Source organism: Maylandia zebra, linkage group LG1 (assembly GCF_041146795.1).
Source record: "Maylandia zebra isolate NMK-2024a linkage group LG1, Mzebra_GT3a, whole genome shotgun sequence".
Taxonomy (NCBI): domain Eukaryota; kingdom Metazoa; phylum Chordata; class Actinopteri; order Cichliformes; family Cichlidae; genus Maylandia; species Maylandia zebra.
In genome coordinates, this window is record NC_135167.1 from 42,255,744 (window position 1) to 42,274,448 (window position 18,705).

Below are 18,705 nucleotides of genomic sequence, written 5' to 3' on the forward strand. Positions count from 1 at the left end.
TTCAGGTCAGAGAACGGATCCTGACTGTCCTTTATGCTTATGCACCGAATTACACTGTTAGACAGTTGGGTGAAGAGAGGAGCTGAACTGTCGCCTGTTCACCACCTGGGGGTGATTTGGCAGAAGGTGCTGAAAAGGCTAGACACACCCAAACACATAGTGAGGGTGTACTGGGAGTAGAGCAGGGCGATATGACCAAAAATATTTATCACGATATACATTTGAAAACGATATAACTGACGATATAACTGACACTAGACAAAATACTTTATGACTCCACAACTTTATTAGTGCAAAAAAAAACCATCAATGTATTTTCACTTAAACAAGCAGCTGTTTTTTTTATGTCCATTAAAGTTATATAAAAATGTAACAGTGCAAATTCCTCGCTGACAGTTTAACCAAAAGGCATTTCCAGTGGAAACTGGCCAACATATCCTCAGCATAACCATGTATAATATCCACAACACTTAAAAAGAGGTTATACACACACAATACGGTAATATCATGTTGAGGTGCAGTACGTCTACGCCTACGATAGCATAATGCTCCAACAATCCATCGAGCGCTGCGGCTTCGTAGCTCAGCAAAGTCGCACTAAAACATTTGACAGATTTTCGAGCGCCGTGTACATAAAACCGTTTCGAGGTCAGTAAACACAACCAGAGTTCATACATAAGGCGCACGGGATTATAAGGGGCTCTGTCAACTTTCAGAAAATTCAAAGGATGATTTTAAGTGCGCCGTATTTTCCATACAACACGGTAATAACGACGGCCCGCTAGCATGCGCTACCAAAAATAGTGCTTTGTTGTGTATCTGACGGACGAAAGCTAAACCAGTTCCACTTTCACCCTTCTCATTCTCCGTCGCCGCCATGCTCTTTCCGCCATGTGTAAACAAAGGCATGTGCGTTTTACCCATATTCTATCGCGGTATTTCATTTTCTTATCGTTGCCCAACGTTATACCGGTATTACCGTGAACGGTATGATATGGCCCAGCCCTAGCTGGGAGCATGTTGCAGTGGCCTGGGTCCACATGAAGTTTAATTCCCACCTCCAGCAGAACTTTGACATCATTCTGAAGAAGGCTGGGCAGACAGGTGCCTGCTCAAATCTGCTGCTGCAAGGTAAGTGTGAAGCGTAGAGCTGCTATTCCTCTATATTGAGAGGTGGTTTGGGCATCTGACCTGATGCTTTCTGGGTGAGGTGTTTTGTACATGTTCTACTTGGAGGAGGCCCTCAGGTCAACCCCGTACACAGTGGAGAGATTCTCAGCCGGCCTGAAAAAGTCTGTGTTCCTCTGGATAGGCTAGTGGACATGTCTGGGCTTTGATGGATTGGCTGAATGTACCAGTTTATCGATTTAGTTTTTGCTTTCTCTTATTGAATCTTTACAATACAAGTTCAACCTTAGTGCTCAGTTCACTCAATTTCATATCTTTTATCTACTTACTTTCTCGTGGAATGATGAGGGAACAGATGTCTGTAAATCCTAAACTGTTGATACAAGACTTTGGTTAAACACCTCGAGTTGAAGCTGAAAATCTTGAGTTTCATCTTGGTTGTTTGATTAAAAATCCCCTGTGCACACAGAGGCAAATTTGCCATTGTCCAAACACTCAACTGTAACTGTATTAGAATCAGATTAGAAGCAAATTCTGAATGAATGTTTGCAAATTCCACCTCTAAAGGTACAATTGTTAGTTTTAAATAGAGACTGACACGTGCTATTTATAAATGGTGGCCTCAGCTGGGCTGTCAGTGTGTTCTTGAGTAGCGTGCAGATATAGCTAAAAATGTAAACATTGTTCAGTTTTTGATAGAAAATCAAGCAAAAAAAGGGGATGTGGGTACACAGATGGATACATTTTTCAAAGATTAAGTCTATGAGTAAGTTTTTCCAGTGTGCAGGACTCTGCATGGTGTTCCTTGATTTATAAGGACTGTGCTTAAATTATTCAATCCTATGAGTCATCACATAGATTGGGAAATGGAATATTGAGGCAGGCACAATTGGTCAAAACTGTTTTTAAAGCTGCTCTCTGACTTGGATCTTTCAGTGAGAAACATCAACTGTGTTAAATATTAAACAGTCAAGCCTTTCAACCCACAGTAAAGACAGGAATGTGTTTGATTTAGCAACCGCGCTACAGGAGAGTGCAAGCATTTCCTGCATTGTAAACCTTTGCTGTGCTTCCACACACACACACACACACACACACACACACACACACACACACACACACACACACACACACACACACACACACACACACACATCTAAAGCTGCCAAAGTTCACTTTTTATTAACGTGTCCTAAAATATTACAGTTAAACCATCTGGTCTGATGACGTAACGAAGCACTAAACTGGAGTTAAAGTTCTTCTTTGTGTTTTCAGGCTGAGAAGGAGGCCTGTGAAGCCAAACTGTCCAAACTGCGTCTGCAGAACAAGGCCAAGGTGACGTCTCTGACGGCACAGCTCGAGGAGCTGAAGAAGCAGCAGGGGCCGAGCACACCAACACACGGCAAAAAGGTGGAGATGTGCACACACATCCAGAACTGAAGGGTTAAACGTAGAAATGAATAAATACTAAACGTTTTCCAGCGATTCAGTGCACCATTGGCTTTATAAGCTCAGACACAGTCATGCCATGTGGATCCCATTTGAATCATGTTTCTGCTCTGTTTCCATTGGGGTTGTTAAAGTGCTTTCTTCATGTTTAGGGTTCATCAGAAGGAGGAGAGCAAGCCAGTCGAGGCAAGATTGTCCTGCTGAAGAAGAAGGTTGATGAACTAGAACAGCAGCTTGGACAAAGAGATGTGGAACTGGAAACCAAAGTAAAGCATACTTTGATTCTGATGCCTACCAGATAAAGGGAAATGAGATATTTCCCACTGATGTTACTTGGAGTATTGTTGGAACACACATATGTGCTAGTCTTGGCCTAACTAGCCTTACCCTGTGTCCCCACCACGTCCACTTAATTATTTGAAGTTATTTTTTTATAATTACATTTATCTTTCTTAATTTGAATTATAATCACAACAGAAGAACAGCAACGGCAGCTAATTTCAGCAGAGAACAAAGAAATGGCCGCAGGAAACGCAGCTCGTATCGACAGAGATGAATCCAGTACATTTATGGAAAAATGAATCCAGTTTACTCTACTTTTCCTGGCTCCATATTTTTTTCTTCATTTCTTCTTGTAGTTACAGAATAATCATCCTCTCCATGAATATGCGCACCCACAATGGTGCCACTGAGCAAACGGATGTATTCATTTCTTTTTCTGTTGTGACATATCCTGAGGTGTACGTAGGGCTGTGCGATATGACCAAAACCTCATATCCCGATATAAGAATTCTATCGTCCGATAACGATATAAATCACAAAAATGTAACATTTTCTGTCAATTCTGTGAATCTCGACTTGCGTGAAGTGTTTCCAGCTGCGCGTCATGTAGCTGGAGTCCAGTGTTTTAACCAATGCATGAAACGATACATTTTTAGATATAAGTTGTAACGGCTGCCGTTTTCTTTGTGAGTATTTATTACACGGCGTGCTGCGGGGGAAAGCCCGTTCTAATGTTTGAGTCTAAGGTTTATTTTTTAGCACCTGGCGGCTCTTTTTTACTTCTCATCCGTAAATAATCTGCTCTTTCACGTGACTCAGTTTAAGTCTCAACAGGATCTTGAGCTTTATTCTGAAAGGTTTATGTGGAACATAAACAAGCGGACACGCGGTGGTTTTACCGTCGTTGTTGCTAACGACAACGCATAAAAACAAACGCTTGTCCGTCCGTAGTGTGGTGATATTAAATATAAGAGAAAGAGAGAACTTTACTACAGTGACCATCAGAACCATGAAGAAATATTACCGTAAACAGTTTATTTTGCGACACCACGAAACAAACGATAGCGTAAAATCAAACGACAGACGTTTTTATATCGTCATCCAATATATATCGTTATATCGAACAGCCCTAGGTGTACGCTTACACTTTGAAATCTAATTTTTCTGACCAATACTTTGTGTAGATGAAGGAGTTGGAGTCTCAGCGGCAGCGTGGTGAAGAAATGGACGCTATGCTGACAGAGAAGGACAAGAAACTGGCAGAAAAAGAGGCCTACATTGTCCACCTGCAAACAGCGCTGGCTGGAGATCAGCCCATCACACCTGCACCACCACAGAAGGTCATAAATGCTTTGAGCATGTAGAATCATCTCACTGCTTTTTTCTAAATATTGCACGTGTTAATAATAGGCAGACAAAGTTAGAAAAGTAGAAGAAAATGGATTACAGCTGAGTCACAACAGGCGATGTCTTGCATTTTCTCAGAGATGTGGTCACTGTCACTCATGTGTTCTGTCCCCCCAGGCTGAGGACGGCGGGGCGATGCAGGAGCTGCAGTTGCTGGTACAGAGCTTGACTAAGAAAGTGGGGGAAGCAGAGGAGCGCTACAGTTTGCTGCAGGAGCAGACAGACAGCCTCAAAGACCTGCTGGCTACAGAGAAGGAGCAGTACAGCCAAAAGGAGAGCATGTACAAGCAGAATGTAGGTTTTCAAAGAGGACAATACAGCTTCTTTTGTAGAATTTAGCTGTCTCGGGTTCACAATGAGTCGTGTGCTTGTTTATAGATCCAGACATTCAAAGACATCATCATTCAGAAGGACAGCCAGCTGATGGAGATCAACCAGATGCATGAACAGGAGCTCTTCAAGCTAGCAGCCAAGTCAGATGCCAGTGCAGACTTGGAGCAGGTAACACAGACAGTCAGGAGTTCATGCAACTAAAAGAAGTTGGAATTTTTGTGTTGTTTGTGAATCTGTGCTTTCCTTTTCAGCTTCTGAAGGCTCTAAAACAGAAGCTTCATGAGAAAGAGGAAGTGCTGCTGGGTAAAACTCAGGTCATTGATGTTCTCCAGGGAGAGGTGGACGGGAGAGATCAGCAGATAAAGGTTAGCAGACTCGCCGCTCCTGTTTGCGTCTCAATAAAGACGTTGGTGTTTTTCCTTGTTTTCTGTCAAAAAGATCAATTTCCATATTTAATAAATGTCTTTGAGCTTAAACGCAGCTTCAGACTGTTGTAAACACTCGTTTTCAGACCAGAGAAGAAATATCCCTAATGTTGCTTACATGTAGCGAGCTCAGGGGGAGGGGCTAAAACAGCTTGTTTCAGACAGACACTTTTCATTCAGCCTATAGAACATTCTCTATTGTCGTTTCGTAGACATTCTTCAACCTCTCTTGAAATAATGACACCTTGAAACTTATGTGGAACAAATACTTTGTCCACGCAGGAACTCTCAGAGCGGCTGCAGAGGCTACAAGTTGAGCGAGAGAGCCTTGAATCCAAAATGGAGGCAGAGAAGCATGTGATGCGAGCACAACTCCGTGACCTGATGGAGAAGCAGCAGGCAGAGGTGCAGCGAATGACCGAGCAGCATCAAGCACAGCTGGATCAAACCCAACAGGATCTCATGAGGCAGCTGGAGGACCTGAGGAGAGCCCAGGCAGCAGCACCACCTGCCAGTCAGGAGGCATCAGGAAGTGGAAATGTGCTCACAGATTCAGCTTCCATCCAGAGGATAGCTGAGCTGGAAGGTTGGTTCTTCATTTTGATGATTTATCTGAACTCCTTCAGAGGTCAGTTTGTGTCGTTTTCCCATGTACATCCTGGGAATTTTTAGTTTGTTCACAAAATGCAGCAGAACATGAGGACATTTTCAAATTCTTTCAGTGCTTCAAACCTTTTCTTTTGTTATTTTTGCAGCACAAGCAAAGCAGAAAACAGATGAAGCCAGCAGATCAGAGGCCAAGTTCCTAAAAATGAAAGCTTGGTCTAAAAGTCGAATCAGACAGCTGGAGGAGGAACTGAAGAGAAGCCAGGTGAGGGTTTCAAGTTGTCCAAGTCGGATGAACAAAGCATTTTGTGCTTTTGTGCTGTGCTTATGGCAAAGATCCCAAATTCACTGCCAGTGCAGTAAAAGGGGAAAAAAAACCCCAGTGGAAGACCGTCATGGCGTGACCTTCACAGAACAAGAAAAGTGAGGTCAGGCTGTATTGAATAAAGATGTCCAGATATCAGGTTTCAGGCTTGTACAACTCTGTTTTGGTCAAACATACATGAAACATAAAGACATAAGGGCTGTTCAAAACGTTTGCACAGCACTGCTGAAGAAAATAACTCCTGCAGTCAAGAGAAGCCACTAATTGTTGAGCTATGAATGATAAAACCAGCAGTTATTCAAGTATAAATGTTACAATTGTATGCAATCTTTATCAATAAAACATAGAAATGTAGATGTTTATGGTGTACTATACTACAGCGCTCCCTCGTTTAGCGCGGGAGTTACGTTCTAAAAATAACCCGCGACAGGTAAAATACGCAAAGTAGCCAACTTTATGTTTTTTACAATTATTATAGCTGTTTTAAACCCCTCACTACACACTTTATACGCTTTTCTCAGACAGGCATGAACATTTTCACACTTTTCTCTCTTGTTTAAACACAAACTTCAAACCTTCATAGAAAAATAAGTCCAGTGTTATAGAACGAAACCAACAGCAGCTGCCTTTGACGGTCCAAAGCGTTTCGTCGAGATTGTTTTTGTTGGGGAGAAAACTTACAAACAAAAAGTCCAGCACTTCAGAGCCACACTGCTGGCGATCAGAGATTTATGTAGATTTGACAAACTGAACGCGTTCTGTAAAGTACAGGAGACACAGCACGGAGGAGAGTGATTGACAGTGGTCTACAGCCAATCAGGACGCAGAACATAAAGCGCTGTAAAAAATAAATAAATAAATAAATTAAAAACCATGGAAAATTGCACAAAAAAATCCGGGAAACAGCGAAGCCGCGACAGGAGAACCAGCGAGGGACCACTGTTTGTAGATTTAGAGTTCATTTCACAGTGTTAAATCATGTAACACTGTGTCTTACAGGATATGACACTGTTCTGAGTTGTAGGGAGAGAGATCGCTTTCTCTTTGGCGTTGTTAAAACGATACCTGTTTTTAGATTTGAGCTCGTTACTGCTCGCGCTGCTCGTCATGACCATAAAGCTGATGCAGCATCCGTCACGTTATCCGTTTTCCTTTTATATCAGCCGATCGTCTGCAGGACGCCGTTTTCAATTTGTTATCCAGAGTGAAAATCGAAAACGCGTCAAAATGCTGAAAGTCCTTTGGTAAGCAAAGCTGCCAAGTAAACAGACACGTTTGACTCTATTTAGGCTGGAGTTGCTCCCCCAGACCTGACTGCCCTGCGGAGTCGCATCACTGCACTCGAGGAGGAGAGAGAAGAAAACCTCTGGAAGGTGGAGCAATACGAGGAGGTTAAAGCAAAAAACGGTAATAAAATTAAACTTTCTGGAAAATGCTTTAGGGAAATCCTCAGTTCAAAAATGAACATTATTTTTGTTCGATGTTATCGTTAGAAATGCTGGAGGCAAAGTTGGTGGTGTATGAGGAGCAACAGAGGACACTACAGGCAGACTTGGAGCAGTTCACCAAGAGGGCTGCCTCTCAGGTCCAGCACCCAAACGCTTTCTTAAACCTGCTGCTTTTGTTTTACATTTAATACTCACGGATGGTCTCTTATCCCTTTTTGCACCTGCTGAACGTAGGCAAGTGAATCAGGCAGCGCTGATGACACTCAGAGCCAGGTGCTGGAGTGGCAGGAGATGGTAGCTGAGGTGGTCAGTGCCAGAGACCGGGCCAGGGAGGAGAAGGCTGCCTTGTCCCTCCGTATCAGCCACATGGAGGAGGAAAGAGAGGGTAAGACTTTTACTGGAGGATGAGTCAAACTCATTTAGATCAAACTAGCTAATGATGGTGGGATCAGTTATAGCTAGGAGGTAGAAGCAGGGTGAACATCAGAGTCACAGTTAATCTGCTCATAAATCCTCAGCCAGTGTGAAATAACGACACACGTCTGCTGACATTCATATATGTGAGGAACCTAAAAACAAAACTTTTTCATAAATGCAAGAAAAGACTCGCAGTACTTAATACGACAGTAGTAAAACCTGTTCTTTAATACTTTAAAGTTGTTCTGTATTTCTGTTCCTCAAAATTCGACTTTAATTATTTAGTCATTCTTAAACCCGTTAGTATATCAGAGTACACATCCTCTGTTAGCATCTAAAAAGGAACTTAGTGTTACTATAAAACACAAACTCTGATGTCTACATTTTTGGCATTTTGTTTGTTAACACAAATGTGGATCACGGGGTTCTGTCAGAGTCAAGTTACCTTAGTGGTAGCTGTGGTTTTGGGGAAACTTTAGTTCAGTTCAGATGCAGCGACCCACAGTCTCCATTTCCACTTGGGTCGAAAGTGCAGACTTAGAACTATACACCAGTTTTTAAATTGTGGTGATAGGGCACGTAAAACCAGAGTTAAGATAAAAACTACAGTGGTGTTTACTGTGGGAAAGAACGGTAAAAATGTCATTTTCCAAGGAGAGCGCTAGCAAACACTCTCTGCTTGCGAGCAAAATGTAAAAAAAAAAAAAGTAAAAACACCCCTTTTCTATTGGTGTTAAAGTGTACCATGTTGACCAATCAAAAAAACTTATATGGCAACATGTGGCACTTGGTTGTTTAGGAAGAGGGGGAAGTTTTAGGAGAGAGAGCGAGTTTTCACATGTGAGAGATTTGTGATGTTTAGCGTGTTCGGAGGCTATAGTTAGTGTGTACTTAGTGTGTAGTGTAGTCGTTGTTTTGTTTTGTGTGTCAGTTCTACTAGTGAATGTCACAGTTGCTCCAAAAAAGCCTCCAAAGGTAGATTGCTGAAAAGAATGATGCCAAACAGGCAAGATAAACCGTGTTTAAAGGTGAAATATAGACGTAAAATCAAAAGTAGTCAAAAACAGCCAGTTATACCCTGGACCCCAGAGGGTTAATGTTTGATCAACTCTGAGTCAACTTCAGTCTGGAGAGGACTGGACTAATTGGAATTATTTCAAATATATTTCACACACTTTGTTTTTCTCATAGAGCTAGCTTGTTTTACCATTTTCGTCATGTGTTGTTTGACTGAACAGTACTTTGTTTTCTTCATTTTTCCCCATCCTCACTGTTGTCATTGGCGAGATTTGGTTTACTCTGTGCTGCCTCCCATCTCATGGACCTCCACCCCCTCCCCACTCTCCCTGTCCAGCCCCTGCTCCAGGGATGGGAGCAGCCACCCAGAACAGTTTCCCATCAGTTTTGTGCATGCAGGCTCCTCCAAACCTCCAGTGCAGCTCGTGCACACTGTACTGCCTGGAGTTTCCCTGAATTTTGCATTTGCTGGTGGAAACGACAGGCAGTACAGTGTCATGCTGCACGTTCGAGTCTGCTGTTTAGTTTAGTCTCTTCCTTTCTCTGTCCCGTGTTGTTCTTTTCCATTCTTTACCCTTTTGTTTTCTTCTGTCTTTCTGTTTCTTCTTCTCAACTTTTGATTTCTGGTGTGCTAAGATATCTGAAATCACCAACAATAATGAACTGGTCTCAAATATAATTAAAGAAAATTGCTGCTCTATTGTGGTGGGATGGTAGGTTTGCACTAACCCTATTAAAAAGACTAATGCATATAACCTCATCAGAGCTACAAGGCTGACACCAGAGCCTATCCTCCATACAGACAGACACACCTGGCTTAGTAGAGCTATGCACAAGTGCCCTCAGATACTCGGTCATTGTGTAGGTATTTGTGCTTTTCAATTTGGGGATTTGGATATTTGTTTTGTTTTTGTTTTCTGTTTGTTTGTTGTTGTTTTTAAATGTGAAAATATGCATGCCACCTCTGCTTCAGATGGCACATTTCATACTCAGAAATGTGAAACATCTGTGAAACATCTGTATTACTGCTCAGCAACATAGTCCCACTCAGCTTGTCAGAGACAGACATAGCAGGTATTATCTTTAAGTGAGTGATCCTAAAATGTTAGTTAGCTTTTAAAATATGCACAAGCCTCATTATTACAGGCTGGATTTTTGTCAGCCACAAGAATCAAGCTTCAGTTAAGCTCATTATTGTAAATCTGGAAACGTTTATTACAAAACGTATCAGGTTTTTTTTTTGGTTTTAACACGGGAGTATATATTTTTTAATGCAGTTTTATCACATGATACTGCTGTTATAAAATCCAAAGCGCTGCTTGAATAATCTAGAATGTTATCACAGTGGTAAACATGCAAATGAGAGTCTTCTTTAATCCTAGTTAGATGAAGCCAACATCATACTCAAAGAAAAATGGCTGATGGTCTCTTACGTACTAATTGTTCCTCCTGATTTTGATTAGTGGTGTCACAGCGTATTAGTTTCATGAATCAATCAAGTGTAGTTGACAATAATGACGTGATCTCAAATAATAAGGGTCAACCTCATAAATCAATAAAAACCCCTGCAAAAAAGGTAATTTGAGTTTTGTCGAGCCGCGTGTTCCACTTCACTGACATTTCATCCATGTGTGACAGAAAACCAAAATCAATTTTAGGAAAACAATTTGTGCTTTTTCATACTGAGTTTAAAGAGAGTTCATCTGAGTCTTGCTCACTGGTGTAATGTTGGTCATTTTATTCAGATAGAGCGCATGCTTCAATAGTAACTTTAACTCATGATGAGCTGCAAATACTCCTTTGTCAGCGGGTCTTCTGTGATTTGCTGTGATGTTGGTTTCATATTCATGTATTTGAATTAAGAAGTATCAAACTTGATGCTTATTAGCGGCTACAGGGTGAGATCGTTAAGTTCCATGAATTAACTCATTAATGTGAAAAGGTCTTACCAGATTTCAAATTGGCCAATCTCCCATTAAAGACGATCTGCAAGTTGATTTTCTATATACTTGCACATATCAGCTCACCAGTGCAGATTAAAGTCTGCTGCAGACGTTAGTCAGTACTGTGTGGGTCAATGATGCTGTTAAAACGTTGGATTATGATGCACAATGATTTTGACAGCAAAGAGGTCTTTGCTGTGAAATATTAGGGAGTTAAGTTCACTTTTTAAAAAATCCTACCTAGCATATTCACATTGATAGCTCTCTGTGTAGATGACTACTTAACATTATGGATTAAATGATGAATTTGATGTTTTTCACAGCTTTTCACTAGAAACAAAGCCGACCTGAGACCAGCTGATTTTTAGTAATAAGACTTCACAGCACTTTTTTGACTTGATGCATAATCATGCATAATGCTCACGTTTCTGCTGAACTTGCATGTGCTTTACTGTAATCTGCTCTGCTGTAGTCAGTGTGGGTGAAATGCCCAGCATGTGGCAGACTGGCTCTATTCTGCTGCAGAGGGTCATGATTGTTTTGGCTACGCTGTTAAAATTAGGTTGATACATTTTAGTTTAAATCTGCTTGTGCACTGAACCCACACTGACCGCGGTTAACACACAGAACTCCTTTCCTTTTCCTGCCCCACCCTTTGCTACGAGCTGCCCCCCTTTTTCCTCCCAACGTGTCAAAAATTGGCCTGTCGTCACAAAACAGATGGGAACATGTTTAGTTGTAATCATTTTGACGTTGCCCTTCTTGAATCCTTTGCTGCTAAATGAAAATACAAGTCAAAGCACCATCAGAGTCCCCTCAGATATGCACCTGCCTGGTGTTTCTGTCTGCTCTTCATTTCGAAGACAGAGTGATGAAGCACTCGCTTTGAATGTGACTCATAAAGATGGGTTTTCTCCTTCCTCCCTGTTTCCCACTTGTTTAAATGTGTGTTTCTTTGCTATGCAAATTAGGTGTGCATGGCTCTGACCAGAATGCTGCTTTTGAAGTGTTTCTCAGGTTCACTACCTTATGCAAATACACAAGTGCATAAACACCTGGAGTAACTTTCCATTTCTCCATCCTCAGTTCTTGTCATTGCTGTACTTCTCTTGCAGTCTTACTGTCGCTCTCGTTGCCTATACTATTGGATTAAACTGTTTTTTTGTCACAGAGTATGTTTGTGGTGTTGAAAGTGTCTCACCAAACCACCAGCATCATTCATGCCATCATACTTCTTGTCAACTCTCCATCTCTGTCATCCTGTCTTCAAAAACATTATCCTGTTCCACACTATGATAATTCTGTCTAGTCCACTTTAAACTCACTTCCCATCCGTAAATACACCCTCAATCCAACCCATCATTCCCCTTTCCCTGTGGCACAAAACTGATTGAGGATGACTGGTTCTTTCCTGGCTGCTCCGATCCAGCACTGGTCACTCGGCAGCAGGAGTTGGAGGAGGAGTTGGCTCAAGCTCGGGGGCTCGACCAGCACAGGGCCAAGAAGCTGGCGCTTCCATCCCAGCGAAGTCTGCAGGTAGGCGGCTCTTATTATAGACGTTTCTGTGGCTGTATCATGGTTATACCAGCACAGCCTCAGACATTTGCTGAAGAATGAGCGGGGCTAACTGTACAGCTTAATATCAACCAGTCTGCAGTTATTTTCAGAAGCTGAGTCTTGCAACATTTTCTTTATGAAATAAATCCTGTTCAGATCAAATCCTGCAGCTCAGGGCAGACCTTCTAGAAAAAACGGTTTCACAACAGCCTTTTTAAAATCCTTTTTGCGATTGTTATTTTGAAGTGTTTTTCATGTTAACATTAATACGAGGTTTTACAGGGAGCTGAACACTACATGCATGGAATCATCAGCAAAATGAGCGTTATCCTTTAGAAAGGCAAACAAAAATAATAGTTTTAGTTTATTTAACTGCAATTAAACACCAAAAGATATTCACTGGTCTGAGTTTCATTGAGAATAGCATAATCTCCCCTTTTCACCCAGTTTCTTCACATTTTGCTCTTGATGTCAGTGAGAGCAGGTATCCCTAATGTGAGCAGCACACAGACCTCAGCAATAAGCCGGAGGAGAGGAAAAGGAGCTAAAATAAATAATTGAGGGTAACAAGGTCTGCTGTAAATACGGATCAGTTTTTCAACTATGGATTGTGCTTGACTAGTCTCTACTAGTGTCTAAAAATGTATATATAGTTAAAAAAATGGATGGATGGATACCAGTTTTCTATTTTTGGTTAATAACAGAGAACAAGAAGCTTACTTTATTCAAAGAGGAAGAATAATCTCGCTACCTGCCTGCTTGATCTTGTTTGCCTCGTACACAGTAGACTTGCAAAAACAGTTTGCCTTTTTTTCCTAAATGCTTAAAATCTAATCCCCTGCTACAACAAACTTTTGCACTGGCAGGAGGACTTTGAGCTCCATGGGCAGGCCCCGTTTCAGGATCCTCGAAGTATCTCAGAGAGTACCACTCCAATGGAAGGGGAGAACATGGGAGGTTGGTGGCCCGAGTACAGTACTCCTGACACAGGTGTGAGACCCGCTGGACAGTTTCCACTGGCATGCACACAGTCACCTGCACATTACTTTGGGAGGCCTGAGCTGTCTTTGTGTTTTCACCATGACTTAGTTTATTAAGCACTGGATTGTTGGTGCTGGTTGGTTTATTCTGTTTGTCGTCTAACCTCCGACTGCTGTGACTGTAGGAACAGGGATTAGCTTGCTTTTATTTCTGCTTACACAGAAAGCTACAGTTAAGTTCATTCCCGCCTTATGAAGAAAAACCTGACATTGAGCACCTTCACTTTTATATTTTGCTTCTCATTCATGTGACTCAGTTTCCAGTGTTTTGGGGACATGTGCATGCTGGTTGAGCTGGCTAGTGTTTGTGTCTTAATGAACTGATTGTGACATGATATAAATGTAGGTGGCAAGATGCTTTCCATCTGTGGTAAGTTTTATTTTTATATTTTGGTCGTGTGCATGATCACCTCCTTTTCTTTAATTCTTCTCCATCCTGTCTTCTGCACTGTTGCTGTCATAAAACCAAAAAATACACCAGCTTTTGGGGAAAAAAAAGATCACCCAAAAGTAAAAGCACTATAATGAAGATTAAAATTAATGACTGAGGACTTTTGGAAAACTGACTGGTGTCTTTTTTGGTTGTTTGTGGATAGGCACTGAAATTCTATTTGAAATTCTATTTCACACCCTGCAGTAAATGAAGTTGTCAGTGAATTATTCTATACTCTTAGGAGATGCAGTTTTCTTAAATTTTAAATTTTGGATTTCTGGATTCTTCTTTTTTATAAGAAGAAAATCCTCCTTTTTCCAAGGGATGCACCAATCTAACTGTTTCCAGTTCTCACATGGTACGGACCCCTGGGCTGATGGTACTGATCTGATGCCAGTATTTAATGAAGCTGTACTCGTTACTGTTTGTGTAGACCCGTTTAGAGGGTAAGACCGCTGTATTCTGTTGGTCTGAATTACCAACCAAAAGTCGAGTTCTTGGTTTTATTTCTGTTGTCAAAGCCAAACTAAAACCATTTTAGCTAACTTTTAAATACCTTGTTGCCATACATTGCAATCAATCTAAGTCAGTCTGTGCTGATGAGCACAACTCATTGGCGACTCATCTCTTTGTAATAAGAGATTCAATCTGCTGTTTTTCAGCTGGTTGTATATAAAAGCGAGGTCAGTGCGCGCCTGTGCTCTTTTGCAGGAACTTTTTCACTATTTGGAATTTCTCAGCAACAGATTTGTTAACCTTGCATAGACTGGCAACTTGGGGCGACCGTGGCTCAGGGGGTTGGGAAGCGTATCTGTAACTGGAAGGTTGCCGGTTCGATCCCCGGGCTCTCTGTCCTGGTCGTTGTGTCCTCGGGCAAGACACTTTACCTTACTGCCTACTGGTGTTGGCCAGAGGGGCCGATGGCGCGATATGGCAGCCTCGCTTCTGTCAGTCTGCCCCAGGGCAGCTGTGGCTACAACTGTAGCTGCCTTCACCAGTGTATGAATGTGAGAGTGAATGAATAGTGGCATTGTATTATTATTATTATTATTATTATTATTATTATTAACCTGTCAGGGATGCTTCCTGCCTCTGCAATCAGCCCTTTGCTAGAGAGACTCAGTTCAGCTTGATGTTTGGTCAAGATCAGATATATTGGTCTGGGGCATCCCTTCTTTTTCCCAGCTTTCCCACTAAAGCAGAGTTTTTAAATTTAGTTAGCAACGATGGGTTAGGCTTTGAATTGTTTCAAATATTTGATCAGAAATTTAAAAAAGGAAAAAATAAGTGAATGAAAACAGTATTTCTATAAATGTCAAAAATGCATTGATTAAAATATTGCATTTCCTTTTAGAGTTTGCTCTGCTGCTAAAATTAGAGCGGTGGAATTTACCCTGTGAATCATTACAGCTAACTGTACCTTACCAGCCTGTTTTTGTATACCTAGTGTTTATTCTCCCTCCTATTGATTCCAGATGGCCTGCGGTCTGTTGTGGAGGAGCTGGAGCTGGAAAGAAACCAACTACAGGAGCAGATACTGAGCCTGGAGGAGCGCTGCCAGGACCTGGAGGATCGACTGCAGCTGCAGGCCCGTATAGAGGCATTACAGGTAGCTCCATCCAACAACACACCATATGTGCTATCCCAGGGTTAACTGACAGCAGCATTTGTATAACATACCAACTGTTGAGTAAACGATGAGTGAACTGCATGGAATGGGATTTTGTAACAAAACCTTCTAACACAGGTGACGTTTGATGTAGATGAAGATGAGCAGCCAAATTGGGTCTCTCAGGTGTGTTGGGTCACTCATGTCTGTGTGCGTTAGAGAGCACCTCTGGCGGTGATGGCTAATGGTGTGGTGTGCTTATTTAACCTTGGATACGTTTGTCAAGTAACGTTCAAAGCACAAAGCTCACAGATTGTCTGTATTCACACTGCTGATCTTTTGACATTTACAAAGTTCCTTTGCATCACGTGCGTGGTCCACACAAATAGATGACTGATGATAGCAGTAACAGATTTCATGTTCTGCTGTTTTCAGCAGGTCTGCTGTCATCCACGTTTGTGTGCAGTGCAGATGTCTTCATCCAGTGACGATCTTTGTGTTATTTATTGATGTTTGGTTTTCTGCCGCTGCAGAACGAGTCAGACAAACTGCAGAGCCAACTTGCAAGTGTCAGAAGTCAACAAAGCAGAGAGGCAGAGAAGCATCAGCTGCTGGTTAACAGTCTCAATGAACAGCTCAAAGGGTAAGTTAACTATTCAAACCATAACCCTTCACTGTGATTACAGTGCTACATCGAAATTCTTCATCTGTTCATTGACCAAGAAATGTTTACTTATGTTTATTTGACATGCAAAAGGAACTGAAGTGTTCATCTGACTGTATGTGATATGTGCTGTAATTGTTAGAAGTAAAGTGTTATATAAATTATTTGAGGTCAATGCACGGTAAATTAGGTAGCTGCAGGGTTGCATAACCAATAATTCAAAAATGTAATATCACCAACAAAGTGTATAAACGACATTAAAGCATCCAGAATAACCTGTACTTAGTTTTGGCTGCAATGAGTCGGATAGTAAAACAAGGACTGTTAAACCAACAGGTTCGGTACTCAGTGGGTCATTCAGGCTGCCTACAAACTGAACGCAAATGTGAGTCGAGGCTCACTCGCCCATTTTACCCGTTCTCTGTAAAGACTAAAGATGGTCGTGTGGGTAAAATCTGTAAATAAAGGCTGTCTGTCGCTTAAATCTCCTTTCTTTCCCATTCCGATGCTCAGGTTGAACTTCAGCAGGTTGTCTTGACCACGCCTACGAAATGTGAAATGTGACTGGCTGATTAGATATTTGCATTATGAGCAGCTGAACAGATAGAACTAATAAAGTAGTAAACAACCGTACATATTTTTGATGTTCATCAAATGATTCAGTAATATTGGTAATTTGCAGTACCCTTAAACTTAGGATTAAATTAATGTAGTGTATTAATTACAAACGCCAGTTGCTTTGCGAGCTCGAGAACTGGGCGAAACAAGTTGTTTTTTGTTTTTTTCTTTCTTCAAGACTGCTTTGCCTTGATATTTCCCGCCTTAGTAATTCCACAAAGGCTACGTTCACACTGCAGGTCTTAATGCTCAGTTCCGATTTTTTGATCAAATCCGATTTTTTTTTGTCTGCTCGTTCACACTACAACTAAAATGCGACAGCAAACGCGCTCTAGTGTGAGCGCTCAAAGCGGCCCGCATGCGCAAAAGAAGACGTCACACACAACGCGCTCTGTTTAGACCCAAAGCAAACAATATTGTTTGACTGATGGCCCTTAATATAAAGACTTCGGACTTTACGTTTCCCAATTTTTGCTTTAAGTTATTTTGTTATTTACATAATAATGTAAATAACCTAATAATTATCCTTATTGCTGTTTTAGAGGAGCGGTGCTTCAAAGGATAGTTGCAGATTTCTGTCAGAATCTGCAGATTATACAGTACAAATAAAATGTTCACGTTGTCTTCCCAGCAGTTTCACCGTATGGCCAGGAAGCATTCGCGATGTCTTCTCCGGTGCTGATAATTAGTGTGTCTTCTGTCGGTGACGTAAAAGACGGATTTAATGCGACATGACCATCAAACAGCAGTCGCTTTCTAAAACATCGGATATGTATCGGATTCAGTACCACATACGAAAGTGACCCAGGTCGGATTTGAAAATATCGGATTTGTGCCGTTCACACTGTCATACCATGATCGGATATGGGTCGCATAGGGTCAAAAAAATCGGATTTGATGCGCTTTCGCCTGCAGTGTGAACGTAGCCTAAGTGCTTTGACAAATACTTTTAGTACCACCGTTACAGATGGTGTCCACAGTCAGTTTTAGCCGATAAAGCTCAACCACCAACAAGTGTTTTTAACAAAAGATAGTAAATGTAAAAGGAGGTGTTTCTGGGTTATGTTCAACATTGTTATTCGAGAGGATTTTATTACACCAAACCATTAAGTGGCTACTTGATTAAATTGGGGTCAGATGGTTCAGACAAATTTTGGTCAACAAGCTAGCTCTTACTTCACATCATCTAATTTAGTCTAATTTATGGCTATTAATGAGAGGATTTCACTTTTTAACAATAAGCTAGTGCACTGAATGTTCAAATAGAGTGTAATCCATTTTTGTAGTACATGTTTTGCCATGTCGGCAATCATAAAGTTATTAGTTTGGAAAAGGACTGCTGTGAACATGCACTCACTAAATGATTGTGGAAAACATGGTTGTTTAGACTGGGCGGGTTGTGGGTTGCAGACATCTAAAGAGTCAAGATGAGTGAATGAGTTTTTCATTGGGGTTAAAGACTTTATTTTTATGGTTACGTTTTGGCTAGAGTATGGCTTTGGTCTTTTGTGATGGTTTAGATCACAAGACATTAATATATGAACCGTAAGATTTTAATTATTTTCAAGACTTCCTTCAATCGATTGTCACTTTTTTCTTTAGGCTGACTGACACACAGGAGTGCCTGCAAAGTTCCCTGATTGAGAAGGAGAATACTTTGGCCAAGACATCTGAGAAACTTGAGCTCATCAGCAGCCTTCGACAATCACTGAGTGAAAAAGACATTCAGTGCAAAGAGCTGTCTGACAAGCTCCTTCAGACGGAGCACACTGTAAGAGCTGGGCTCCTTTTTTCGTTGTGTTATGATTTGCCATTTTTCAGTCTTTAAATGTGTTGTTTTGTTTTTTTCAGTTTGAGACCATTTCCATGAAATACGCTACATCAGAGAAACAATGCTCTGAGTTGAAAGCAGAAGTTATGGATCTCACACAAAAGCTGAGTGTGCTGAAAGAGAAGGTATGCTTGAAAAGATAAAGATTTTTTAAGATTTTCGTTGTTTTGCCT

General features: G+C 41.3%; 1 protein-coding gene across 1 annotated transcript in view; it reads left to right on the top strand.

The window, feature by feature from the left end:
• The window catches only part of LOC101467868 (uncharacterized), a 38,624-nt gene that overhangs the window by 3,715 nt on the left and 16,204 nt on the right, over positions 1-18,705 (top strand). The window contains exons 4-20 of the mRNA XM_076886827.1: positions 2,404-2,538; positions 2,730-2,843; positions 4,044-4,199; positions 4,384-4,560; positions 4,645-4,767; positions 4,851-4,964; positions 5,307-5,610; positions 5,780-5,895; positions 7,245-7,362; positions 7,449-7,540; positions 7,638-7,788; positions 12,210-12,316; positions 13,204-13,327; positions 15,286-15,419; positions 15,953-16,062; positions 18,304-18,472; positions 18,553-18,657. Coding sequence (XP_076742942.1) covers positions 2,404-2,538; positions 2,730-2,843; positions 4,044-4,199; positions 4,384-4,560; positions 4,645-4,767; positions 4,851-4,964; positions 5,307-5,610; positions 5,780-5,895; positions 7,245-7,362; positions 7,449-7,540; positions 7,638-7,788; positions 12,210-12,316; positions 13,204-13,327; positions 15,286-15,419; positions 15,953-16,062; positions 18,304-18,472; positions 18,553-18,657 — 2,349 coding nt within the window. The remainder of the gene's footprint in view (positions 1-2,403; positions 2,539-2,729; positions 2,844-4,043; positions 4,200-4,383; positions 4,561-4,644; positions 4,768-4,850; positions 4,965-5,306; positions 5,611-5,779; positions 5,896-7,244; positions 7,363-7,448; positions 7,541-7,637; positions 7,789-12,209; positions 12,317-13,203; positions 13,328-15,285; positions 15,420-15,952; positions 16,063-18,303; positions 18,473-18,552; positions 18,658-18,705) is intronic.